Source organism: Paramormyrops kingsleyae, chromosome 25, assembly GCF_048594095.1.
Source record: "Paramormyrops kingsleyae isolate MSU_618 chromosome 25, PKINGS_0.4, whole genome shotgun sequence".
NCBI classification, from domain to species: Eukaryota; Metazoa; Chordata; class Actinopteri; order Osteoglossiformes; family Mormyridae; genus Paramormyrops; species Paramormyrops kingsleyae.
The window spans coordinates 32,255,962-32,273,416 of NC_132821.1; the positions used below are offsets into that span (position 1 = coordinate 32,255,962).

The 17,455-nt window shown below is 46.5% G+C and overlaps 1 protein-coding gene across 1 annotated transcript; it reads right to left on the reverse strand.

Moving 5' to 3' along the window:
- Nucleotides 1-10: 10 nt before the first annotated feature.
- On the reverse strand, nucleotides 11-15,978 carry LOC111844214 (tyrosine-protein phosphatase non-receptor type 9-like). The gene is made up of 13 exons (XM_023812492.2): nucleotides 15,859-15,978; nucleotides 11,887-12,027; nucleotides 9,255-9,344; nucleotides 8,905-9,029; nucleotides 8,436-8,541; nucleotides 7,500-7,610; nucleotides 5,877-6,736; nucleotides 4,846-4,939; nucleotides 4,417-4,486; nucleotides 4,052-4,130; nucleotides 3,058-3,208; nucleotides 1,869-2,076; nucleotides 11-1,790 (listed from the first exon to the last, which is right to left on the reverse strand). Exons 1-13 carry the CDS (start codon nucleotides 15,889-15,891, stop codon nucleotides 1,567-1,569), a joined length of 2,292 nt encoding a protein of 763 aa, XP_023668260.2. The 5' UTR covers nucleotides 15,892-15,978; the 3' UTR covers nucleotides 11-1,566.
- Between the last annotated feature and the right edge of the window lie 1,477 nt (nucleotides 15,979-17,455).

Sequence of the window (17,455 nt, forward strand, 5' to 3'; positions counted from 1 at the left end):
CACACAGACATTTCAGAATATCCATGTTTTTACTGTGACACTATACGCAGACTTCAGTAAAAAGGCCATTCTCGAAAAACAAACATGTGACCTCAAGCAGAAAACTCCTAAATCCCACCATGCTAAACATGGAGGGGGGGGGCAGTATTCACCACCACCTCCAGCTCCCAAACAGCAACTCGTCACATTCTGGAAGCACAGGGGGTCCGATGGGAAGAGAGGTGTTCCCGGTTCCTGTGCTCCCACTGTATGTCGCAGGCTGTACCGTGGCTTACATTCAATCCTCCTGTGTGGGTCGGAGAGGCACCATGTTGTCATGGCGATAGGGAGGCTAAACCGTGGCCAATGGTGCCCCCCTCCCATGACCACTTAAGCGTCAGGCTTGACTGCCTGTTTCACAATGCTAGCAGTGGGACTTTGAGAGGGAAAAAATATATAATAGTAAGAACATCACCATGGTTGATTTTACATTGTCAGGAAACTACAATCATGGTTTATAGGCCTCCATTTCCCATAATGCATTGGCAGGTAACATTATCCAGGAAACAAAGTAACTCCAAAAATATTTCTCATTCTTTCACTTGTTCCGTTTAGCTTATCCGAGTAAAATATTTTTTTTTTTTTTTATGAATCGTACCAACATTCATTATCAATACTGTCAATGTTTTACAAAGACAAACAAGATAAAATACAGTATAAAACAGAAAAAGAAAGTTTGTAAAATGATTGCCAGAGATTAACCGAGAGCAATGACTTTGACACCAGCAACACTGAGCCCTGAGATCGCAGGTTAGTCGCAGGGGCCCCGGGCCCCGGACGTGCTACGCTGCGGGGGGACAAGGCACGGATCAGGGAGGTGAGGCGAGCCTCGGGACGCGGCCGTCCACAAGAGGGCGCTGCAGCGAGGCAGTGTAAGACACTGGAGTCAGCCGTTTGAGGCCAATTTACACACGTTTGCTGAGAAGCGACAAAAACAAAAAACTAAAAATACACTGATATGAAGCGACCCGACCACTCACACAGGTTTACAAGAGCGTAGTAACTTCTCATGAGTATGTTAACTATAGATTTTTGTTACTGTTAAGTACTTTATATTAACACAAGGCTTTGTCAAAGGTGGTTATACACAATATATAAATGTATCTTACAAGAATATACAAGGGCTTTTCACAATTATGACCAATATTACATCCAAGCATTCAAGGCAACAGCTTTGGCTTTCAGATTAGTTTACATATGAACAAATACAAAAAACAGACAGTTCACGCCAACAGATTTTCCTCAAAAAAAAAAATAAAAAAAATTCAAGTTTCATGTTTCTCCAAAAAAAAAAACCCACGTGACAAGAGGAGCAGAAACAGTGGATGTAAAAAGGGCCACATCAAGTTGTCCGTCACACTTGTGCAAGTAAATGTAAAATGCTACAACTGAAAAACATACCGGGGGGAGGGGTGTTCGGAGACACAGACCAACCCATCAGGTTGTTCTTACTGTCGAGTGACACTTGTCCCCCCCCCCCATCCACTGGGACCCACCTTCTGGCCAGTTTGGGCCCCCCTGTTCCCCTCACTCGCTGTCCGTCTCCGGGTCGGTGTCGGACCACTCGACGGGGGCCAGCAGGCGGCGCCGCTGAGCGTACTCCAGTACAGCCATGTAACAGAAGTAATACTGGTCCCAGGTCTGGATGCTGAACGCACGCTGTGAGCGCATGCGCCTCACTGTCTGCTTGATGTCCACTGTGCCGATGTCCTCCAGGCGGGACAGGCAGATGTCCAGCGTGCAGAAAGTGCCTGTGGGGGGTGGGGGCTTGCTTAAAAACCTTACACACACAAATACAGCCACATGGACAAACCGTGGAAATTTACTACCTGTCCTTCCAATGCCTGCACTACAGTGCACCACCACCGGGGGGCCCCCTGGAGCACCCGTCCAGTCGGCACGCATGGCCCGGAATGCTGCCTCCTGGTGCTGCTTGACCTGGCCCCTGAAGTCCAGCATGGCGGAGGCAGACTTTGGGACGCCGAAGTCCGGCCAGCTCATGTACAGGTAGTGAGCCACGTCCCGGGTCTCCCCTGTCTTAGGGGCCGGGAGAGTGACACGGAGCTGACGTTAGCGCCCCCCAGTGGCACTTCAAATAAACAAGTAAAGAACAAACAAACCCAAAATACAGATATGCAGCTGCATTCCAGGTTATCCTTTTACTGGAATTAGAGAAAAAATGAGTCACAAAAAAATAGTTACGAGGACAGCACTTCCAGCTCACTCATAAAAAACGTTTGCTTAATGTGTTTAAAACTTTGGTATAACAATATAAAATGTGTCATATGCATTAAATGGGCTTCGACATCTAGCCAAGTCGCTGCCATATCATTTCAAATCACACTAGTAGCCACCATACTGGGCAGAAGGCCTTATAGGCTGGGGGAGCCACCATACTGGGCAGAAGGCCTTACAGGCTGGGGGAGCCACCATACTGGGCAGAAGGCCTTACAGGCTGGGGGAGCCACCATACTGGGCAGAAGGCCTTACAGGCTGGGGGAGCCACCATACTGGGCAGAAGGCCTTACAGGCTGGGGGAGCCACCATACTGGGCAGAAGGCCTTATAGGCTGGGGGAGCCACCATACTGGGCAGAAGGTCTTATAGGCTGGGGGAGCCACCATACTGGGCAGAAGGCCTTACAGGCTGGGGGCCCTGAATGGTATCTCAGCACAGAGAGTGGGGGTCCCGCCATGCTGATGACCAGACACCCCATCTACGAGAGCGCCAAGATAAATACCCCGCCTGTATTCCATCAAAAACAGACTGGCGACTGTACAGATTACAATCAAACAGTGTGTTAAACAGTTAAAATGTTATTAATGTATTTATAACCAAGTTTGATTCATAACTACTTGGGTTTTTAATTTTTTTAACCGAGTTCTCCATAAGCACGACAGGCCCTGCCCCCTCACACACGGAGATGCCCAGCTGACCAATGAGATCCAATCACATTTCGGTCGCCGTGCCAGAGCGTCGTTGGCCACGAGGCACAAACAAACAAACGCCTTGAGCTCACCCGGCTGTCGCAAAGCTCCAGGTGCGAGAGCTTGAAGTCCTGGAACATCTCGATGTGGACGTTCCTGACCACGAAGTGCCCGTGCTCCTCAGATCGGCCCACGTCCAGGGGCCAGTACTGACCGCACTTCACCCGGCCACGCTCCACCACTCTGAAGGCAGCAGCACGGCCCCCGCCAATCAACACCCCACAACAAAAGCATGGCAATTCCTCTATCTCACTGCAAAACGCCCCCATCTGGTCATTCTTATATTTACACTATATTTACCTAGCACACCAGGACAGCACATTACTTACAGAGCAAATTTAGCAATCTAAATGACACATGTATGTGTGTCTTACCAAATTCACAATTAATAATGTGACTCACTGGCATCTACTCATCACTATTTTAAAACTCACTGCATTATCTCCAGGATAATTAGGCAAGTCCCGGCCTGGATGGGAGAGTTGTACGGCTTATTTACGCATTTACAGTGGCTACGCTAACCCCCACGAGTACAGGAAATGGAAAGAATTACCCATTTAAGTGGAATTTCGCATGGACGCAACATTAAGGGACATTCTGCTCATCTTCTTTACTGAAATAAGCCTTTTTCCGCCCGGGATTTTATGCAAACATGAAAACTGACACTGAATGTTAATCAGTTAATTTACAGAAAATGAGATTAATATTATGTTCAAATTATAAAGAGAAAATCAGAAATAATACGCCGACAATAAAAATAATAGATTCAGTTACATTTGCCATTAAAATCCCTCCACGCCAAGTTGTATCTAATAGAGCATGAAGACAGTGGGTAAAAAAAATATTTAAAAGGGATCTAATTTTCTGAATTCTTTGAATTAGGCCGCTTTCAGGCTGTGACAGAGCCGGCCAATGAGAATGACCGGGCAGACGTCACATGGTATACAGCAGCATAACCTGTGCTGCTAGCTGTCTAACAGCAGGCCAGAAAGCTGGGAATCTCTTGGAGGAGCCTTGTTGTTTTACCTTGTCGTCATTACGATGATCAGAACCATTTGTTCCCACACCATTCTCCAGAAGTCAGCGTACGTCTTTGGCAGAGGCCCTGTAACGGGAAGGGGGGGGGGGCTGGGTCACGTGACAGAACGCACACAGCCTGTTTGGGACACGGCAACGCCTGCTTCCCGTCGGACGGTAAACAGGCGGCGTGGAAGACGCCGCTGGACAAGCCGATGCAAAAAATAGCTCGCGTCACGCGATTCTGCGCTTCCTGGAAATGGAAGGAGCAGACGTCCAGTGACGGTGCCCTGGGACATGGCGACGGGTGCAAGAGGCCGGCAGCACGCGGCCTCACGTTTACACCCCACGCAGACTGGACACCGGCACCTCACCCTGAGTGGCGATGTAAGCACTGCTCCTCTTGTAACCATCCATAAAACTTGCGTTGATGTAATCTGAGGTCTGCAGCAGAACGAGATCAGAAAACAAAAGCCGGTTCAGTCGGGAAACCTGAGGACAATGAATTCACAGAAAATGAACGGGAACCAAAAGTCCCATTAAAATCTGACTTTTACCCCAGACCATACTGCCCTCTAGTGGCATTCTGTGGTACTACACAAACTGTTTCCAGCTCAAACCAAACTCCACTGGCATAAAGCATGTGTATGTCTGAGAATTATATACATTAACTTTAATTCAGAAAATTCTACAAACAGGCTCATTTTGGATTCATACATTTAATATCGATAGCCAAAAAAAAACAAAACAAATCAAATCAAAATCAAAAATCAGCAGGTTACTTTCCATAAGGTGACAAATACCTCGTCGTCATCATCCAGTGGGGAGAGCTTGACTCTCGAATGATCAAGACACAGGACGTCGCTGTACCTGTTCTTCACCTGATTGCACGGTTTCCTGGGATCGGATGCACAGGGAACACTATGTAATCACCGATCTCAAATCGCAGTAAGAATATCAATACTGTTGTCCTTGGGGGGGGGGGGTGGTGATGGGGGTCACACTGAGCATCTCTGAAGCAGAATCCTCACCGAGTTCTCCGCACTAAATCCTGCATGCAGAAAGCCTGCATCTGCCCCGCCAATGTCAGGACCCGTTATCTGCCATTTCTCCACATAAAACCCACGCAGTTTCCTTTCAGGGAACCTCCACAATCCAAATAAACAACAGGAGGTACTTTTCAAACAAACACACACACACACACACAAGGTTCCCGTCATAAAATAGCACTGATGTTCCCAGGCTGACGGAGACAGCGGAGGAGGAGTCGTTTACAGTAACTGTGTTACTTCCTGTTTCTCGACGATCAACTGGAACTCCGTTCTTTTTATAGTGCAAACCACACACAAAAAAAACACACCACCTTATACAAGATGGAAACAACTGTCCCTAGTAGGATCACATGGGCGGTACGTAACATGACGACATCACTAAATTATCAGGATTCCTGTAAGGATGCAAGAACATCTCCAAAGGGCTGAAGAACCTATTCTAAAACTACCTCTCAGACACTTATACATAAACACTCTTGGTCTACCCTAGGTGGCAAGTTCCAATGTTCTCGATCTTCGGTTCCATCTAACAGTTCCTAACCCCGTCAATCACCTTCCAAGAGGGAACGTGTTGCTCTGATTTCCCAGAACACTAAAAGTTGGGACAGTAGATCAGTTTGGATCAGGAAAGCCGATCTGGACCTTCCTTACCATAGAGGAATGATTCCTGGGCCGGACATGGACTTCAGTCTAAAGCGAAGAGCTAATGATCCCCCCCCCGGCCTCCTAATCACCCCCAGGTGATCCAGCCCGTGCTGCCATGGCTCAGCTTGGGGACTCACTTAGAGTAGTCGAAGGAGCCCGATGGCTGCTCCTTGCGGATCTCCTCGTACTCCTGGTAGATGCCCTTCTTCTTCTTTTTCTTGACATACTGCACCAGCTGAGTGACGTCCATGCCACCGCTCTCGGGCATGTGCACCGACTGCTCGGCGTCCGGCCCGGGTCCGGGCGACAGGCCCAGGTTCTGGGCCGGCGCCGGCCGCGAGGACTTCTGCGGCAGGGGAGGCACGTCCAGGCCAGCCTCGTCCTCCTCCAGGCCCCCGCCATCCTCGTCCCGCTGGCCCAAAGCCGCGATCCCATCCGTCACGGCCGAGCCCCCACCGCACTTGCGGTACAGCGGCGTGTCGGGCGGGGTGTCCGACTGTGGGGGAGGCGGCGGGTGGAGACCTCGCTCGTTCGCATTGGGGCTGCCGTGGACGGAGTCCCTCTTCTCCCTACGACCATCCGCCACCCCCAAAACTGCCACGCCGGCCCCCGTGACCCCTGACCCCTGAGTGAGCGCAGCGCCGTTCCAGTGCTGGCAGTGGCCCCGTGGGAACTCGGGCGACCGGCTAGTCCTGCTTGGCCTGTGGTAGTGATTATGCACGTTGGCATTGGTGGTGCAGCTGTTGTCGTCCCCCAGATTGGAGTTGAGGGCATCCCCGGTGGTCGGGTCGACCGCGGAAGAGGGCTGCTTCATGGAGTAGGAGCGGAGCAGGTTCCCCACGCAGTCCCCGTCCCCGCTCTCCAGCCCAGCTTGGCCGGAGTTGACGCAGGCCTGGATCCAGGCGATGTGGCTGTACTGGGAAGATCCTCCCAGGTGCTCCGGCAGAGACTCCATAGGGATGTAGCCAGCCAACTCGTGCGCCTTCACCGTGCAAACCTGGTCGGGCACCGCAGAAAACACGATCAGAACCTCGACTGCCAGCCGCCGGCAGACACACACAGACACACACAATCCTGGAAGTCATGAAAGCCCAAGAACACAAGAAACCTAACACTCACAAAACAGAAATCTCACACCCAGCTCGCAATAGGAGAACTAAACTTCCACAGATCTTTCCGACATAGGACAAAAAAATTGAAAAAAAGAAAAGCAATTTTAAAAATGCAGGAAGCTTTTATCTCAAAAACTTGATCCTGCTAAGATCTGACTGTCCCTCCTGGGGGAAACTTGGGGAACAAGTATGATCTCATTTGTCTCATAAACACCCCCCCCCCCCCCCCACAGTGGTTTCTATGGTGAAAGTGACAGTCGTGTGCACAGCAGAAGCAAAGACACACTTCTCTACCACTACAGTGTGAAACAGTAAAGCCGTATCAGCTGGTTCTTACCCAGTCTTGGTGCAAAGAGACATAGCAGAGGGAGAATGATATGGAGAGAACAATGGCATCATCTGGTTGAAGAATTACGGTGATAATGCAAAAAAATTAAAATTAAAATAAAATCCAAAAGAAATCCACTAAATTTACAGAAAAAGGCTAGAAAACAGAAAGATTCACTTAACGAGTTGATTTAACACTGGACGGATGCATCTATCCAACAAAGACGGCACCAAAACACAGACGGCCACAGAACAGAGGGAGAGTGAGATATGAAGGCGGATAGGATGAGACAGAAATAATGAGTAACAGTCAGACGGTACCCTTTCCCTCAGCTTCTCCCGGACAAAGAGGCGGAGCACAGCGAAAGGCGCCCGGAACCACAGCGGTGACGACACGATGAACACATACTTGAGGCGTGCAGGAAATGCGCCCTGGCCAATGAGGACAAACAGGACAGAACAGTAAGGCGTCAGATCCGTCACATTCCGTCGCGCAGCGGCATCGCGGCCGGGCCGTAGCCACCAGATCTACCTTCTAACGGAGGAGCAGGCCTGCTGTCAAAGATCATTTTGGTACACTGCTCATCAGAAAGGTAAGGACCTGGCATAAAACAATACTCATCAGAATACAAGCTTGCGGCTCAAAAAGTGAGTCAGAGCCCTCTAGTTTATTTGTGAACATCGCATGAGATTCTTATATATGAAATGACCTCCCTAGCAAATCATAACTCAAGGTGTCTAAAGGCTGCATTGACAATTTTCAAGGCATTAGCTCTAAACGTTTTAAGTACGACAGATTTATCTATAAGGCTTCTGTGCCCTTCCTGGAACAGGAACTTCCTGGTGAAGTTCCCACCTGGCCTTTTAGGGCCCTTGCACAGTAATTACGCCCTACAGGAAGGGAACCTCCTGACATGAGCGGAAGCCTCCAGTCAGAGGTTGTTGAACGGAGGCTATACACTCCAGTCGACCAGATTACACCGAAGTGACATCTCAGCGGCAAAATCGTAGCGTAAGGATATGTCAAGTTGGGTTTTCAGGACGTCTAGAAGGTGTACAGTGACCCGTCAAAGGAACACTACATGGATTCCATTCTAAACATCGATATCTTCCTGACTAGGAGCACAAAAATGTGCAAAACTGCTAGTATTTCATAATTAATACGCATTTATACAAGCGAGGAGCTTCCAGGAGAAATAAGGAATAAAAGCTAACAAACACTGGAGATGAGCTACGAGGGGCCTACGAGGTTCACACCTTGAGCAGGTTGAGTATTTTCACACACAGCTCATAGTCGAAGTTGCCGTACGTGGAGTTGGTCATGTCGTAGATGAACACAAGGCCGTCCCGCTGCGTCTGGATGCTGAAAGCGAAAGGAGAAAAAACCGCGAGCACAGCTGTGCGGTGCCTGCAGACCCACTGGCCAACACGGCACAAGCAGCAAGATAAATCGCGGGGAAATTAGGGCGCCTGACAGCTACAGGAGGCAATTATTCACAAAGTGCTGTGCGACGACTTGCCTGTACAACACGGTTAACTGGGAACGGCTGTTCCACTCCGCTGCGGATTTCATAAAATACGCCCATGTGATGAGAGCATTTAGCGTGTTCGCGCTCGTATGCTGTGCAATGAGCCGATTATAAGGTGCATGTGCCTTTAAGAGACATGGTTTTCCCATGTATGGATTTTATCCATTTTAACAGGCGTCATGCCGCCATATCGTTACCTCTCGATGGCCTTGTCCAGCTGGTAGATGATGGCTTGCAGCACGGCCTTGTGGGACGTGCTGTCGGGTCTGTGAAGACGGGCCGTGAACAAGGCGAGCGCCGCGCCCTTAGCGTCTCGGCCGGGCTGCGGGAGAACCGCACACACACTAGGTTAAGCGGGTCATTGCTGAGACTAGGGTAGCAAGTGGGCGGAGCCTGAACCCCAGATTGTGAACCAGCAGATGGTCCCTACGAGGCAAGATTACTGCCTCAGTTACTCACATCCAGAGTGTATAATGTGCCGAGAAGGTTCATGGGATGCATGCTTGCAGGTGAACACAACATGCACCGATAAAAAGGACGCACTTACCAGGACTGTGAACTTCCCATTTAGCAACTCTGACCGAAGAGGTTCCTCGTCAGGGTTGATGTTATAGATGCCCTCCTTTATCCGGGTGTTCTGATGGCGAGAGACATCACCGTAAAAGCGAAACTCAAGGAGCACAGTTTGTCAAAGTCTGTGGTTCAGTTCTTGACCCCACCAAGAAGGTCTTGGCAGCTCTCAATATGAATCATCAAGGAATTACACAAAAGTTTTGCGTGCTAATTTCCAACTGCATTTCTCTCATCGGATCGTGCTTAACGGTCGGTAAATATGGCCAGATGAGATCTGAAGTAAAAGGTCATCCTGATAGAGCTCCAGCCGACGTGCTCGTCGCTCGGACAGGAAGTCTTCCATTTCCCCGCGTCACCCTATCGGCCGGTCGCCTCGCATTCAAATTCTGAAGCCACGGGTGGTCGCACGGGGTTACCAACGGGAACAAAAGGGACTCTAGAAGCTTCTCCACAGATGGAAAGTAATCAGGGAAGCATCGCCCAGATGAGACGATAGACAGAACAGCTCGCTTATGTTTTTCCGGCATGCCAAGTCTGAACAAGACAGGGACCTCATGCTTTTCCACGTCGGATGCAGGCTGAACTGCCAACGCATTGGCTTTGCTCAACATCTATTCCGGGGGGAGCGATTTCCACATTGCCGCTGCTGTGACCCCGTTCAACTGTTTGTGAACGGCGGTGTTGTCAATGACGGAATTTCAGGAGAATGTTCTGCAAAGTTGTGAAGCACAACCCCCCCCCCCGTAAAGCGTTTATTTTGGAGAGTTCAGGTTCAATGGGGCCCAAAAGCCAAGGGTCGGGTGCGACACCTAAACATTCTTGTAGCTATCAGGCTAACATCAAGAATGTTATATGCTTGTGGTCTGCTGTGCTCTTGTTGAAATAGTGACACTATTATTAAAAATAAACACTTTTGGCTAAGAGTAACCCAAAGGACTATCTGGATGTCCAGACTCTCATATCCTCTACTCAAGATACTAAACTTAAGAGTTTATTTTTAAAATGCATATTTATTACCATATTTTAATAGTTACTTTCGAGATTAGTGAAGATTCAACTAAATCTAGTTTTAATCTCATGCAACATTTATTGCTGTTTTCAAAACAGCAGATTTTAATTGGTTTTAGTTAGATGCACAGCAACCATGCAAGAGACAATACATCCCAAAGGCTTTTTTTTAAACATCATACATGATTGAGCTTGTTCATAGAATGTATTCTCCTCTGTTTTTCCTCCCTTTTTGCATTTCAAATGGTGAATTCATCCTGTTCGTACTCGTCCTTGAAATTCAATTCTGAAATTATGCGTTTAGATTTTAACTGTCATCATTGTTTTGGTTTTTTTTGTCACTGTCATGAAAGTCACAGAAGCTTCCAAAGAAGATCCTTGCTTTTCACTGACTCCAGGCGTTTATCCTGTTACCGACAGAGCTGCTAACACGGGATTGGTTGAGCCATGTGCGGGAAGGGGGGCGTCTCCCAGACCCTGGGCTTCACTGGGTTTCAGTCAAGCAGACCCTACTTAACATTTCAGAACGAAAAGCTCAACCGAGACAATAATTAGCGACGTGTCTGCAGATACGTCTGCAGTCAAGGGCGGCCCTATTCATCTGAATCGAAGGATTTCACCTACACGAACAAGCAAAGCAGTTAGCCAGTTTTCATCAAATTAAACAGATATCTGTAAAAGTGGCGGGAATAGATCCGAAGCAAATTATATTGCTAAAACAAAAATGCTTCTAAAAATATGTATATCCAGGTAGAATGTAGTCACACACGATCAATGAAATAATGAATAGATTTCTTAGCCAATGAAAAATTAAGCTAAAGAATTTAATTCAAATTAAGTTCTATAATAATTTGCCTATGTATGCTGATGATTAATTACATTTACTAGGAGTGGAGTACTTAGAATTCATTGATGCAACAGTGCAATTAAGGAAAAGGGGTCAATTTACATCTAAGATGCTGAACAAACCAGTATACACTGTGACCTTAAAATCTAAAACCCTGTTTTTAATAATTGACGATAATGAGACGAGCAAGATGGACAATGTGTCGTCATGATTCTTCTGGCACAAAAAATATGAAAATGCTTGGGAAAAAAAACCCTTACTAAGGCTAGAGTTACAGATTATAAGTTACGGATTATAGAGGCATGTATGTCAAAACATCACAGAATAGAACTGTGGGTGTGGCTGCCAGGAACCTTCTGAAGCAAAAATTGAGAACGTTTGTATTAAGTCAAGAAGAAATTATTTTCTATTCTTTCATGCAACATAACACGACTATGTACTGGCACCCAGTATATGAAAATTACAGGAAGTTGTGCAACGCCTTTAGTGTTTAAAACCATATGAATGAGGCATTTCTGGAAAATCCCAAAATGCCTGGCAATAGTCTATTTCCAGCAACAAATTCCAGAGTTCATCAAGTACAATCAATCAAATAATTAAAAACAGGCTATGACAAGAAGCCAGTCTTCAACATTTGGAGTTAAACGTTAACAGTTAGCCATGGAAAATGTTAAAAGGAGAAGAAATGGGACCAGGACCCGTATAATCCAGGAGAACTGCCCGAAGGAGACGACCGAAGCTGCCATCTTACCTTGTATGCCTGGAAGAGTTCGATGGCTCTGGAGACGTCAAATTTGCGGGCCATCAGGAACTTAACAGCGGTACTCTGGGAGACCAGAACCTGAGTGTGCTGTTCCTGGTTCCGAAGCTCCCTCAGGAACTCCTCCACAACCTGCCGGACAAGAACCACACGCAGCAACGCACCACATGAGACCAAAGATAACAGTTAGTGAACTAGCTGTGGTTCTTGAGACTACTTAAGCTCAGGGGCCTGTACTACAAAGCGGGGTTACCGGCTTACCGGGGTAACTTGTCGGATTTAAGGTAGTCTGGGTGAAATGTAAGTGAAGGAATATGAAGTCCATTTAAACTGTGGTACCTTAAATCCGACAAGTTACCCCGATAAGCCAGTAATCCCACTTCGTAGTAGAGGCCCCTGATGGCTTTCCAAAGTCTGTGACCGGGTCTCATTCGGGGTTTAACTGCATATTTAGTCGACAACCTTGTGTTTGTTGATACGTGAATAAACCCAAATTCAAATACCGATCAAAGTGTCCAAAACCTTCAAATTGTCCATGTTTCATGTGAAACAAACATAACATCAAACGAAGAGTGAAAACAAAGGCAGTGGTTACAAATGACTTTATTCCCATATTTAGACCTACATGAAGGTATTAATAAATTACTAAAGTGTTTCTGGATGAAGTTAAAGCATGGAATTATTAAACAGTGGACACCCAAAAACACCACATCTTCTCAAAAGCCTGCAGGGCCTAGAGGCCATGAAGAAGGGCAGATATCATGACGTAGTAAAAGTAATAAAACAATAATAATTGTGAAATAAATAGCACAACACATATCGAATGAATGACAAAAGGCTTACACACCCAACCTAAGAATGAAAAGAAAAGGAAGATCCATTTCAACAACATTCATTTCATTTTCATTTTATTGCTTTAACAGACATTTAACCAGAACAACGTGCACTTTTTCTTTAAGAAGGCTGGCTGAGACAGTTGCTGAAGCAATAGGGGTTAGGGGCCTTACTCAAGGCACTCGCCACTCTGGTGACCACAAGATTTGAACCAATGAGCTTCCAGGCACAGGCAGTGTCTAAACCCAGTGAGCCACACGCTGCCCTCGGTGCCGAATACGGCATCCCTACGGAGTTCAATTATTTGCGATTTAATAAAAAGCTGTTATACCAGGAAGCAGGAATATATTCTGGATGTACGAGGAAAGGATATCAGCAGACGGACTCCAGTGAAAAAGCACAAACGCAAACAAGGGGTCCTCCGGATGTCACGCTGGACAAACGCGGCTCGCACGCTTGCGATCCAGATACTCTCGTCCTCTTACCACCCTACAGTGACATCTCGTCGGCTGGGCGGCACAGCTTGCTGGTCTCCACTGCACGTGGGCGCACGCAGAAAGGAACCTGACTGTTCCAGATTCAGGAATTCAATCACGTTACCCTGTCTACACAGGTGCAGGATTTAAGTCCAAAAAAAAATCACAGGGGCTGTAAAAAGCACCACTAGGATCTCAAAAACTAAAATCTGGATCACCTGACTACAAAATAGATTACCACTTTAGAGTGGTGGGTAGGAAATGACTCTTGGCAATACAAAGACAGCGAAGAGGCAATTTTAATTTTTTTTATTTAATTCAAAGCTTATAATATAAAAACTGGCAGAATGTCCGAGAATGTCCCCCTGGACGTGATCTTGGGGCATTAAAAGGATTGGAGAACCTGCTTTCAGGATGGATACTACATGAGGAAGAGAAAAAAAAAAAAAAGTCACCAAATTTAACCACAAGGCTTTCAAAATAGATCCAAGATACAAGTTATGGAAGCGCTTGGGGCAGAGGAAAGGGGAAAGGCACAGGAGGAATTACAGTACTGAGTATAGCATCCCCCCCCCCCATTAAATCATTTGTCAAAACGCGGCAAGAATGCAACGCCACCAAGAATATTCTTAGAATATAAATCGTTGCCAAACAGGGCAGCAGTGCAGGGAACCACACTAGCCGGCGTTGATCCCGGGGGAGACTACAGCAGAAGAAGCCCCCCCCCCATGGAAAACGGGCCGAGGACACCAAACATAAACCCAGCACTGCCCAGTACTGGGTAACACCAGCCACACTGCGAACCGTGTCAGGACACAAATTAGCGGCCCTCACATCTCCAGAGAAGCTTTTCAGCATGAGGGTAAATAATGGAGACGGTTACCAGTAAGCTGAGAAACTCCATGCAGCAGAAGATTAAAGGCTGAACTTACGATTCACCTTACAGCAAAACAATAACTTGAGGGGGAAAAAAGCAACACTAGACAGAGTTAAAGACAAAGAATGTGCTAGAATGATCCCTCAAAGTCTGGCAGTCCCACTGAGACTGCAGCAGGACTGATGTTGCTTTTCACCAATACAGTCAATGGAAAACTGCAGATGGAGCATCTTATCTGACCAAGACGTTTATATTTTCTAAGTTTCGTGAATTCATTCTCCTGCAAAAGCTCGCTTCTTTAGGATGCAGAGAGGAGTCTGTAGAGAGGAAACCAAATCCCTTTAAAGCAGACCAAAATTTCACACCACAACCACAAAAAGAGGAGGTAGACTTCCTGAGTGGTTCCTGTGAAGGAGCTGGATGTGTTGGACTGGTTGGGTTTCTGTATTCCATTTTTGTCCACAGACATTTACAAGACAAGCACTGAAATGCATTTACACTCCACATGTAAATCGAGACTTGGTGGGGGGGGACTGGTTGGGGGGGGGGGGGGTCTAGAGTTACAGGCTTCAAAAGAAATTTGGAATCAGGGGGGTTATTATTGAATAAATGAATGCACACCAAGGTTAAGGTCCTCTTGTCAAGATGGGCCCTATAACTGACGTGAGCGATCCAGCTTCTGCAAGTCTATTTTAGCCTGGTGTAATGACCGACCTTGCCATGCAGTGGGTCTGTGTGAGGTTTGCACTCTACAGCAAATGGATGGTTCGCAGATAAAAGCAGATGATGAAAGAAGGTAAGGGAAAAATGAGAGAGAAAGCAGAGCTTGCGTTTGAATGCAACGTGTCGGAAACGAAATACCGCCCCAGGATTAATGATGGCAATGGACGGTCATTTTAAAAGCCGGCATGACTGAAGGAAATAGTAACAAGACGCGTTCATGTTTTCGATCAATTGCAGCCGGCTTATGGCTTCCGATAAGGCATCTCGCTGAGATGTCAGGATGGTTGATTTGCACTCCCATCCCTCAAAAACTAAAGCGGGCTTTTCGTTTGCACGAGTCTTTTAATTAGCTGCTCAAATCCAAAAATGCAGGGCTTCAGATGCACAAATTTCAAGAAGAGGAAAAAAAAAATCAAGATGTAAAATGTCTATAATTATAAAAATTACGATTAAGAATAGTATAGATGATGAGTCTATAGGTACTGGGATGCACTATCTTGTCTATTATTAAGACATCGGAAATTGCAATGTTTTTAATAAATGGCAGATACACAGCCATCGTTATGAGCCGTCTGGCTGTCGGGAATCACGATCCGTTACAGACAGTTTAGACAGTTAAACGCGCCTGAAAGTCCGCTATTAACGCTGCCCACCGCCACCTCGCAGCAGAGCAACAGTAAAATACCGACTTTAGGCCACCGAATCTCTCCTGGGCTCCCGAACCTCCTGCCCCAGCAGTAATCGGGAATCAGGAAACCATCCTGCAGAACTGCAGCGTAAATATATGCATAAAGCAGCCGCCCGACACGCAGCAATCTCGGACTCGGCAGGCAGTTACACGGTCTGTCAGATCCAGTAGATACGGAGGGGAAGCCAAAAGCACGGGCCCCGTCCCCAAAAAGCAGCATTCCTCGGCGCCAGGGCATCAAGAAACGACCCAACGGGGAAAGCAATCAGTGCAACGGAAGGAAAAGGAAACAGCAAAGACAAGAAGCCAAGTATCGAACGTTAAAGACAGAAAAAGAAATACCAAGATCCAGCGTTATGTCTTACCAGCACTTCTTGAGTTGTCAGGGCTTCCGCCATCTTGAAGCCTCAGCAACAGCGTTGCTGCGGTCCCGCCCACATGGTTGGGCGAGCGTCACCAGGACCCGCCCACATGGCTGGGCGAGCGTCACTTGGACCCGCCCACATGGTTGGGCGAGCGTCACCAGGTCCCGCCCACACGGCTGGGGCGGCGTCACCAGGTCCCGCCCATAAGGGTGGCCGAGCGTCAGGGAGAGCCGCCCACGTGGCGTTGGGCCAGCGGTTCTCGGCAGCGGCACTTAATTACCTTAATGCCACCGTGTTGATTCAGTTCGCTAAGACTTGAATTGGATTCCTTTATTGTCATTGGACACATATTCAATGTGCAACTTCTCCATTTCAGCACTATTTCCGTGAAATGATACAAAATAATACTATAAAAACAGTAAAAATATACAATATGAGAAACATTTCATGAACCGTTTGCATTATATGTATATAGCCTATACATATAGTGCAAACGGTTCATGAAATGGTTCAGGTTGTGCAAAGTTACGGTTGTAGTGCAATGTTTACAGTGAGGTAATTACAGGCTAATTGTAAGTAGCCTACAAAAGTTCTGCCGGGGGAGAATTGATGGATTGATTTAGTGTGTTTATTGTTGAACCAGGCGGCTCATAAGAAAGTGTAAGCCATTATTATTATTATTAGCTTTCTGTATTTCTTATTCGTATGCTTATTTGTCAATCTTTTGAGTTTTTGTTAATCTTAAAATCGACCTGTTTGCATGTCGTTAAGAGAAATATGAATGAAGCACAGTATATATATCGGTCTGTTATTCTTTCGACACTTCCTTTTCCGGAAAGCTGCACAGAGCAGGTATTATGGTCTGGCGCAACTAAGATGCCAGTTAAAAGTATTCTGATACTAACAGAATTAATAAAAATGTGTGTGTGAGTTCTGTGTATAGTATCACTTCAGTTGTTTAAACAGCTGCTGATATGGATTTAGATACACCATATTAATCTCTAAATGCTCAACTGGTCGTCAGCATTTTCTTCCTCACTAGACATTTCATGATTTATTCATTAAAAAATACATAAAGTGCTAGTGGACCCGGAGAAGCCGCTTCCCAGGGGAGACAGAAGGCTGAGATCAATCTCTATTAATTGAATTGGCTGGGAACTGATCCAGTTAATCTCTTTAGACTTTTTTTAATCAGACAAATTTTGTTTCTGGTTCTACGCAAAACACTTGCAAGTTGATACGGCTTTCGTCTCTTTGGCCAATTAAAACAATTGTACATTTGTCGAGGAACACGATGTCATTTTAACAAAATGCAGTACAGATCAATTAAATCCAACAATATTCCATCAGGAATATTTTGTTGACGTGTGCTTTGTTATTTGAACAACAATAATATTTTGTCGACGTGTGTTTTGTTATTTACCAAGCTGATTTTGTAGGACACTTCCTCAAAGTTATATTGCACAGGTACTAATTGTAGCTCGATAAGCAAGTTAGCAGAAGTCGGTGTTTTTACTGCATGTGCCGCAATCAAAAGAGCGCTTGTTGTATGGTTCAAAGGTCCGAAGTACAATAGTCTGAAAAGAAGTACTGTCTC